The sequence below is a fragment of the Pinus tabuliformis genome, chromosome 8 (assembly GCF_031772625.1).
Source record: "Pinus tabuliformis cultivar Carrire ecotype Pingquan chromosome 8, CPIR1, whole genome shotgun sequence".
NCBI lineage: Eukaryota > Viridiplantae > Streptophyta > Pinopsida > Pinales > Pinaceae > Pinus > Pinus tabuliformis.
Genome location: NC_142294.1, coordinates 2,043,217,471 through 2,043,228,597, shown reverse-complemented (window position 1 = coordinate 2,043,228,597; position 11,127 = coordinate 2,043,217,471). Strand labels below are relative to the sequence as shown.

The 11,127-nt window shown below is 37.5% G+C and overlaps 1 protein-coding gene across 1 annotated transcript; it reads right to left on the bottom strand.

Moving 5' to 3' along the window:
* Positions 1-2,496: 2,496 nt before the first annotated feature.
* LOC149244659 (uncharacterized) lies at positions 2,497-3,966 on the bottom strand. Its single transcript, XM_089368042.1, has 2 exons — positions 3,837-3,966; positions 2,497-3,727 (listed from the first exon to the last, which is right to left on the bottom strand). The coding sequence occupies exon 2, from the start codon at positions 3,714-3,716 to the stop codon at positions 2,811-2,813; it is 906 nt and encodes a 301-aa protein (XP_089224168.1). The 5' UTR covers positions 3,717-3,727; positions 3,837-3,966; the 3' UTR covers positions 2,497-2,810.
* Between the last annotated feature and the right edge of the window lie 7,161 nt (positions 3,967-11,127).

The following is an 11,127-nucleotide window of genomic DNA, read 5'->3' as shown; positions in this document are numbered from 1 at the left end:
CTTAATATGGAAGAGACCGATCATTTTCTTCTCTTTTTAATAATGAGGACTACTCAGATTCACCATATTCTACATTGTAGTGTAGAGAATATTTTCATTTTCATTTTAGAGGTTCCCCACCTACTTCCTCGAATCCATGGCTAGGAATGTCTACATGGAATCCTTCTTATGGTTCTTTAGATTCAACACTGGATGTAACTTTAAACACTTACTTAATTGTGACCATTAATATTACAGTGGTTGCAGTGGCTATTTGGATCCTTGTAATGATGAGTACTAGTCGTTTTCTTATCATCCTTTCATTTCCACAATTTCTTTCCCTTCTTAAAAGCATCTTGGTGATTTTTCTATTTGGAACTACCTGGTTGTCCTTTCTTATTTCATATATTCTCCAAGTATCATGCGTTCAAATACGCCTTGTCCATTTTCATGAGTTTAAAGAGCATCACTTACTTTTGTAAATCACTATCTAGGCCCCCTAGATACATTAGGAGTATGACTAGGTTCTCAGGAGATAACAAGATTATCATTTCTCTAAACTTGGTGGTGTGCTTTGCACAATCTGCCCTTTCCTCTCTTTTAAATGATGTGAAAGGATCATTTGATCCTCTATACATCCAATATGATAGAACTGGGACTTGATGAGACTTTTAAACACTTCCCACTTAGTTACCAAGATATCATATTAAAATGTAAGTGCTTGCATGTGGTTTTACCACTAGGTTAGGGCATGGCTTGTAATTTTATGTGGTCAAATGGAACATTTATGTCTTCTCCTATGTTATACACATTGAAATAAACTTTTGACTGATACAAGAAATGATTCAACTTAATAACATCAATGTCACCTTCGTATGGTTTGGTGTTTACTTCCAGTTCCATTGTAAACAAATAATGTGAAGAAGTGATGACACTAGAACTTGGTTTCTCTTTCATTGACTATTTTTAGACTCCTTTTTTATATCTTCATTACCTCTTGATTTATCATCTAATGAAACTTTTGATTTGGAGCCACCAACATCCCCAAAAGGTCCAAACTTCTTCTCTAGAACTAGCATGAGGAGGGTCATGTTGTGAGAGATATCAATGACTTGTCCTTTGTACTTTGAAAATCTCTCCTCTACCTCATCTCAAGGTTTGTTATAAACAAACTTATTTACCATGGATAGGGTTTTCTTACTTCATTCTTAAGCCAATTTTTGGATCCTACAACTTCTCACGAAACCTTAAATGAAAATGATCTAGTACTAGTAAGATATGTGAATTGCGATGGATATTCAATTGACAATTTTTCCCAATATACGTTACAATATCTAAAATATTTTATTACAAAGTTCATTACATTAGATCTCAAATTTAATATTACTAGTGTAACACTCAAAATTATTGAAATCACTAAAATAAAAATAAAATAAAAGTACAAATAAATGCACCATCCATATATATAAACACGATATGTGACCTGATAGACCCAATACAAGAGAAAACCCAATTAGAAAGTGATGGCGTTCTACACTATTTTCTCAATTATGAAATCCAAGTATAAAGAAAGGGGTAGTCACTATGGAGTTGCTATGGACATTGTGACCTGATTGGATTCTACATAATCTTCTACTTCCTTTATTATGCTTCAATATCCCACTCCTAGACGCTTTGCTCAACTATAAAACAAATAACCATACAAAAGGAACAAAACCCCTTCCTTTCTTAGTGGCCTAGTTTTTAACGTACCCTAATAACTATCTAGGGATAGGAATTTGTTTCTATTGCAACCCTTAATTAGTCTTAAGGTTTTGGACTCTCTAGATTTTCTTGAAATTCCACATGTGACTAGCCCCATATGTCTTAGGAATTGACATAAATGTGGCATTCACTTAGTACCATGGTAGGTGAGAAAGTAGGTCAACTAACTACATCATGCAAACTCTAGTTAAGGTAATTTTTGCATCGTTGGAGTTTTTGGTATCTAGAACAACATATTGTACCTAATAGCTATGCTTAAACAATTTTAACCCCAAAAAATGCCATATGATGCCTCGAAACTGAAACTAAATTTATTTAAATGTCAAATCACCAAATTAAGACAAACCCTTAAAATAGACCATAAATACTAATTTCTCTAATATTTCCACCTAAACAAGTATCAAAATAGATAATAGCTTATATAATAATCCATCATTGGAATTTTTGGTGTCTAGAACAACATATTATACCTAATAGCTATGCTTAAACAATTTTAACCCCCAAAAATGCCATATGATACCTCAAAACTAATTCTAAATTTATTTAAATGTCAAATCACCAAATTAATACAAACCCTTAAAATAGACCATAAATACTAATTTCTCTTATATTTCCACCTAAACAAATATCAAAATAGATAACAGCTTATATAATAATCCATTCCAAATCAAAATATTACTAAATATCTTAATTGAAATTAATTAGACTTAGTTAAAATGGAATCGCTGGTATGATCGCCACAGCCGCTAATCGAACATTGAAAAATACCCGGGAAACACTTAATCATTATAAACTAAAATCCGTGCATGGTGATCAATTTGAAAGGTACCAGCTACTACAAATTTAAAATGACAACGATCAAATTCCTCATTGCCCATCAAATCTACTCAAGCCTTTTTCTGGACAACAGTTTTTTGTTCTAATCCTAGTCCACAACATTGTTTGTGAGATTAATGACTTCCCACATACAGTGATCTGACTATTTTACATTTACATGTTCTACTCTATTTATTCTATACTGAAACCTATAACTTTCAAGAAGGAATCTGTAACTTCCAAGAGGCCCACTATACTTTGGCTTTCCCAATCCATCCATGATCGACCATCTCCCTGGTCTCACTGGGTTGAAGATGCTCCATGCCGCCATTATTGTTAATCCTAATCATTGCTCTATTTTCTGAACCTTCTCTGAACATCGGGACCAGATACAGCAATGCACAAGTGAAGAGGATTACACAGAGCCGACCATAGAACACGAAACAGAACAGCATGCTGATCATAAAAGTTAATGCACACACGCTGTCGTCGTAAGTTACGGCCGGACCGGTTTTCATGTAGAAGCTATCTGATCCCATTACTGGAGTCGCCTGTCTGGCACTCCGACAGTTATCCATGGACACAAAACTTCTGAACATTTTGGGTTCAGAGTGACGATGATGGTAGGGCTGGTGATTCTTCTTGTGCCCAGGATCAATGTTTTCGAGATTTACAGTTTGCAGAGAAGCTGTAACCCAGAGGTCAGTTGGGTCACCATGAGCTCTGACATGGCTGGTGGGCGCACTCACAGTAACATCCCTCTTCTCAGATTCACCATTAATACCATTCCCCTCATCCTTTTTCCTCGATTCCCAGCCCTTTTCGCCAATATTAAGCTCTGGAGGTCCCAGGATCAAAACCCCGGAAGCATCCTCGCCATTGTTTTTCTTCTCAGTTCCCTGATCTCTAGCTCCAATCACAACTGGAACCCATCCCTTTTTGGAAGACATGAACTTCACCATGTCCTCGGTCACACCAGTCTTATTCGCAATATATTTTCTTTTGGCAGAGAGCTCGGCATTGACACTCTGGAATTTGTCAAGACCGCTGGTGGAATAAGGATTCGATCTTTTCCCATGCTTCTGCCGGGACCTCATTCTGGGCGAGACCACGATTTCCTCGGCCTCACCTATTACCAAGATCCTTCCACAACGCATTGAAATGTTACCTGTGTGACATACACACTGAATATGAATATACACCAACACATACACAGCGATCCTGACAATCAAACAAGGAGCCCGACAACCAGGAACAAAAAACAGTGGTGAGGTCACCTGTTCACAACGTCAGCCGGGCTCTGAAAGCTTCCACAGACAGCCATAGTTTCTGTCATGCCGACATTGCTGTAATGGCTTCCCTCATAAAAATAGGAAACCCTCCCCTTTTTATAAGAAAAATAAATCACACAGATGGCTTTGCTGTAATGGCTCTGGGAACATTAAATGGAAACTTAAGGAAAAAAACAGAAATTACATAGAAATTATGGTGACCGGAGTTGTTCAACCTCGTCCTTTCGTTCGGGACATCTTCTAGAACGAATGGACTTTTGGTATCATATCAATTATTATCGATGGCTATCCCGTATGTGTAAACTAATATAAAATAATTGGGAAGACTTTGAATTTTATTTTCCTAATTTTTCATTTACATAAATTTATAATGCCATTAAATTTGTGTGAGAGATTATATTTTTATAAAGAATATTATATTTATATCTATCTATATATATATGATTATTTTGTCTTTAAATTTTATTGGAAGATGTTGATGATGATAACAACGACAATGATGATGATGATGAGGATGACAATAATAAGGGTGATGATGACGATGATGATGATGACAATGATAACGATGACGATGATGATGATGATGAGGATGAGGATGATGATGGTGATGGTGATGGTGATGGTGATGGTGATGGTGATGGTGACGATAACGATGATGACAATGATGAGGACGACAATGAGGACAACGATGAGGATGACAATGAGGATGATGAAGATGTTGACAATGATGATGATGATGACAATGGCGATGATGATGATGAATTATCATCATCATCATCATCATCATCAATTTTGATGACGAGAAATTGATGATGATGATGATAACAAGTGAACATATTATATTGGTATAAGAGCAAAGAGGGTCTACCACAACATACAAACCATATAACCACCATTGTACCAGTCGTTGTTGTAACTCCATGATACATTGCACACTACTGTTTCTTTCATACGTCGTACACTACCACAACCATCGTTATGTTCTTGTTCGTCCACCACATGATCATGTCACTTGACACTGCTATATTTGTTGACAATGGTGTCATCAAATTGCTTACCATCCTGCATAGTCCCTATCTTTCAAGACCCTAGAAATTAACCATGATTTTGAATACCTTGCGATCTCTGAGTGTGTGGCACCAATGTGTTTCCCCAATGAGAGACTCGATCACTTCATAGGTAACCCACTTGCACTACACGTCTACAATTATACTTATGTCTTGTGTGTTTAGTTATAAATGTGTTGCGGAAGTATAACATGTGACTATCCACGAGCATAGTTGTAAATCTTCTCACACGAACCAATCTTCATAAAACATATCAATGCCACATAAATTCATCACATAAATATACCATAGTTCCACATATAGGCACAATTAAAGAACATTTAAATATATGACAAAGGGAAGGGCCCTCCGCCCACCTGAATCTCTATTATATAGTTACAACTATTTTTACATTCAAATTACAACTTCAGTTGATGCTCCACTCAATCTCTCCTTTCAAATTACAAGGAGTACACTTGGGACCCTACCATCTAAGTCTCTCGACCCCACAGGCTACTCACATGCTTTAACTGTGGAACCTCAAACTATCACAGTGACTCACCACAGGCTCCCCCTAAGGTCCAATTGTAGAAATCCTTACACAGTTCACTTCATAGTGATTTTGGTCCTCTCTTACCCATTGGGATAAGAGGACCCGTATCCTTCACCTCCTCTTCATGTGTGAGCTACAATTGCTGCTAGAATATGTCTAAACTCCCTTTTGTTGAGTTTCCTCTCTCTACTCTTCACTTGGATACATATATGTGTTGTGGGTAGTTGGAAGGCCACAAGTCATGACCCTTTGGGTTCACCTAGCCTAACCCATCCATCGTTCACTATTGTTTCATAGGATTCAGTCATGCACCACCCAAGCTGACTCACCTTTGGTCATTCCATACCTCGCATGACTCTTTCCATCGCTTTCGGTCCACCAACTCGGTAGAACAAGTTCCAAACTCCCTTTTGTTGAGTTTCCTCTCTCCACTCTTCACTTGGATACATATATATGTGTTGAGGGTAGTTGGAAGGCCAAGATTCGTGGCCCTTTGAGTGCACCCAAGTCCACCCATCAACTATTCGATAAAGCATTACCCCTTCATAATATTTGTTCATGTGCCACCCAAGCTAACTCACTTTTGGTTGTTCCATACCCTGCATGAACTGTTCCATCACTTTCAGTCCACTAACTTGGTTATGTTGACTCATTCGAAATGTCATGCCAACAATTGTGCCAACTCAACCATCATTCTCCACCTCTCATGTTATAAGTACATCTCTTCGTTCCTACTACCCCATCTTAACATATCATGGGTGTGCCCACTCAACACGACGCCCTCCCCAAGTGTGGTTTCCTTGTGCCATTATGTGCATAAGTAAGCATCCAAAGTAATGTCGCTTTGGGTAAATACCCCAAATTCTCTAAATTGTCACTTTTGATGTCACAAATCTTACAATGGGCATGTCATTGCGCTCTAAACCGTAGTCATGGTTGAGTAATTATCCACACAGTCTATGTGTCTAACATATTCCCCCACTTATAAATAGTTGTCGTCACCAACAATGAACCAACCTAGTAAACTATCCATCACTAAGTCGCATCAATTTCTCAAGAAATGCTACTTTTCAAGACATTAGTAGCCCTTAAGCCATCTCCACATCTTGTGATACCTGAATCCTCAATAGGAAAACATACTCCTAGTCCCCAATTCTTGTATCCATTCCAATGTTTCCTCCTCCTATGAACCCCCTGAGAGCCTTGACATATAAATCTAAATCCATACTCTCTCTCAAAAAGTAGGTTTTATATAGATGAACTTCCATCTCATGACATGCTCCCACAACTATAGAATAAATTCCCCAAGCATGTCTCCACACACTGAAATCCCTCAAATATTAGACTAATTGGGTAGCTAATCTAATAGTCATACCTGATCAATGGTAATACATATCCTCATGTAAGAGATCGCTCCACACTTATTTTTGTCAATGGTCAGTTTCATCACATATCATTGTTGACAATGTCTTCTCCAAGGCATCATGAATTCAATGCCTCTCCATTGAGACACTATATCCATTCTCATTGATCTACTGAGAAGTAAGGGTTTGGAAGTCTCATCCCAGACTCCAAACAACTATAATATTTGACTGATACTCTCTCAAATTACTTTGTAGATTATCAGTATCCTTCCTAGAACATACCAACTTCTCAAGTTGCAACTCGTCAACTAAAAATCATAAATCCCCTTGGAACATTTGCAATAGTCAAATATAGTAGTAGGATCTTTGACATCCTCCTCCATTTCTTCACCATCATCCCTAAAAGAAGCATATGAGCTTCCTCTAATCCTGACATTAATTTATCGATGAAGACATTTGCATGAATACTCCTAATATTTGGGAGTGGGAGAGTTTCCTCCACTTTTCCACCTCCTCAAACGTCCCAATCTACTGGATAATCCACAAGTGATAGTCTCCACATCATCCTTCTTCTTTTTCTAATCATGAGGACCCAAAACTAATTTCCATTGTGGTACCTAGATATGAGGATCATCCTCATACAATTTGATTTCTACCATCCTCGAACGATATTCCAAATTTCTCTTCTTAACCATTGGTACAAACACAGTCACATCTCCTCAGTGAATGTCAACTGATTTTCTACAAGAAATGGTATGTCCTCCACAATCCAATGAAATTCCTAACCCAATATCATTGCATAATCATCTAATGGAACAATTCTCAAGTCATTCCTTCTAAACTAATGACCCACTCTCATTAGTGACAAGTGTGTCCTAGAGTATACTTGCAGTCAATCTCAACCCTGATTTCACCACCTTATTAGTAAATGAATCAACCTCCTTTTGTCATTGCAAATACTTTGTTTTCTTCTCACTAACGAAGTTGTGAGTAGCCCTAGTATCCACCAAAGAAGCTAGCTTCCTTCCTAATATTTTCATATGCATAAATCAATGTCCCAAATATTCTTTCCACGATGAAGGATCATATTGCCCTTCCTACATAGTTGAATACATCCCCCTAGTTGTCTCAATATCTTCTCTTGATGTATCATTGAGTAAATATTCCCTACAACTAAATATGTGTTTTATTCCTTCTTGGCAGTTAACCCTTTGGAAGGCACCTACATAGAGTGTTGACCGTGCACCTTCCCAGAAAGCTCCTCAGTATTTGAACAACCTAAAGCATTTCATGGCTCTTTATTTGAAGAGGAATCCGCCTCACCTTTATTCTATTTCTTTTGTTGTAATTATGAATGTACCAATCCTATTTTTCTTTGAGTAGTCTCTATTCCACTACCACAAATCTCATATGGATGACCATTCACAACACCATTATATCTCAAAAAACCCTAATAAGCATTTCTCATTGTTGTAAGATATACCATGTCACCATTCTTCATTTAAAGCTCCATTTTAATTCCTTGAAAAGGTCTCGACTTGCTTCACTTAGATCTCATCCAAATGGTCAATGAAAGTCCTCTCTTCCGCACAAAACTCATCATGATGTTCTCTGAAACACATACATCATTTGACTTCACGAGTGGGAAATCACCTTACTATCTCAATACCCAACTCCCCCTAGAATGCATCAAGACCTATATGCAAATTCTCCATCTACTCCCACCAAGAGTTTCATCTAACTAAATTCTCTTGGATCCAGTCTAAGTGTTGTTTTTCTTCACACATATTAGTTTCCCAAGTTGACTCACTACAAGCCATCTTGATATATTTTTTTTTCTTTTGATGGAGGCTAGACATATTTATTTTACATATGAGATAGCCAACCTCAAATAATCATGTTGTCACCTACATCATTCTCTTGATAGCCAACCCAATATTTCCCTTTTAGAAATAAATCATAGAAAGTCCCCTCCCTAGCAACAATAGAATGTGGGAGTGTCACCCAACCTATAATCTTTGTCACTGTCCTACTTGATATATGTTCTAATACCAAATTCATTGGTGAAGATCATATTAATTTCATCACTTTAGATTTTATCCCACCTTTGTGTGGTGAAGATGCATGCAATGATTAAGCTCTGATACCACCTCCATGTGATGAAGAGCTTCACATATCCTTCATTGGATAAGATTTAATACTACTTCTCATGACCCTAAAGACTACCCATGATTTTGGACACCTCACGATCTCTGAGTGTCCGACACCAAGGTATTTCCCCATTAATGGACTTAAACACCTTGGAAGTTGTAATACCCCTTTCTAAACCTTGTGTTGTATTTGTATGTATGTGGATATTGAGGCTAGGATGTCTCTCGAAGTATCTGCATGGTTAGGTTGATGGTCAAAGTATTACATGATAACGCAAGAGTGCCTTTCTAAATAATGTGCAACGACATTTAAACTGGTGAGTTGGATACTTTGGACTATTAGGTTGTTGAGCTAGATTTTATGTTATGAGGTCGGTGTGCCCATGTAACCACGTTAAATAGATTGTGGGGCTAACATGATCGGATGGATATCCCTCTAAAGGTTGTGAGGCTTTATAGCCTTGGTTTGTAATTATATGGTAATTAAATATTATTAATAATAAAATAAGGCTAGTTGTAGATCCCACTCCACAAAAAGAGTATGGGGGCTGTAACTCCAAAGATAAAAAGGAAACAGTTGGGTTTCTTTTGGGAAAGTACATCCTGGGGCCCATAGGGACTCAAAGAATCCCACTTGGCCAATGAAATCCATGCATTATAAATCAAGTGTAGGTTTCTATTAATGGGGTCATCATTATGCATTGGGAATTCATTCATTCAGGGGATTCAATTATGGATGGATGGTGATTATTCAGTCCTCAAGATTGAGGAGCGAGTGAGTCCTGAGTTGGATTCTGGAACTAGCTGGTGGTGTGGTTACTTAAGTAACTGTAGTGAGAGATATTTTTGGTTTTTTTGTGAGCCCTAGTGGATCCAGAGCTTGAAGGCTGCAAGGGTTTATTGTCCCTATTTATGGCTTGGTGCCATGGAGTTCTAATTGGTATCTCAGTTCAAAGATATTCAGCAAGTCCTGGTTTGATCTCTATCACCAAATGAGGGGTTTATTTTGTTTTGGTTGTTTCACACTTGGACACGAGAAAATAACAAAGCTTTTGGATTTGTAGGCAGATATTGTCCTGGCCAATTGTAAGTTTCCCTGAAAGGTGGGAACCACAAAGGGATTTAGGTTGCGCCACTTAGGTGCTGGTCAGGGGGACATGAGCCTATAATTTGGGACCGAGGATACTGGGTTTGGTTCCATAGATAGGGTTTTGCTATTTGTCTTACCAATATTTCCTATGGAGTTGCTTCTCTAGCTCGTCATGACAAATGATTGAGCCTTTGAACCACACGGTCTATGATCGTGAGGAATGTGGAGGGCCCAGAGTCAGTCAGACCATTGATACAGATAAGTGTTCAGTGTTCCATGTTATGTTATGTTTTACGGTATTTCCATGTGTGTATGGGATCCTCATATTAAACCCTAAAATGGGTGTTTGATGTAATTTTATGGCCTGTGCTATATTTGTATGTATTTAGTTGTAGACCATAGTTAGGGTTTCATATAATTATATGTATTATTTTCGTGGTACATGTTTAACTATTTCAAATTCTCTAAATGGCTATTTATTCATGTGCTATATATATCTTAGTTTTGTTGCAATTATGTAATTAAATCCATACATGATGAATAATGCATTGGCATGGCATGAGGTGTTGTGTTTCATATAATTATGGTTTCTAGGCACAAAATGAAAGCTATGGAATGTTTGTGTAATTCATGTGTAATTACACTTTCACATTTAATTTAATTATAGTTAAGAATTATTATTGAGTGGTGTTTTGTAGCTTGGGGTTGGAGACATTATAGATTGGTATTAGATCCCAGTAACAACACTCGGTTTGAATTGGGCTATAATTGGGATAGGTTAAGGGAATATTTTTACAGGTTTATAGGATCTCCCCCATGTGTTTGAAAATTGTTTCTGTTAGGTCCCTATAATATTGGTGTGGCCCCCACATCGTTATTGTTTTCCCCATAGAAGCCCACTATTGTTATTGTTGTGCCCTCACATTATCATTGCTATGTAGGCCCTAATTGTATTTTGACCCCGTAGACTCCTACATATACCAAGGAGGCCTTGTACTTTGAATCATCCAAGAATTTTTCATTTATGTGATGTAAAATGAGGTTGCCCCCTCGAAGAGGATTATTTTCAAGTT

Coding starts and splice junctions, on each gene's coding strand:
- LOC149244659 (XM_089368042.1), bottom strand. CDS start 3,716: ATGCGTTGTGGAAGGATCTTGGTAATAGGTGAGGCCGAGGAAATCGTG.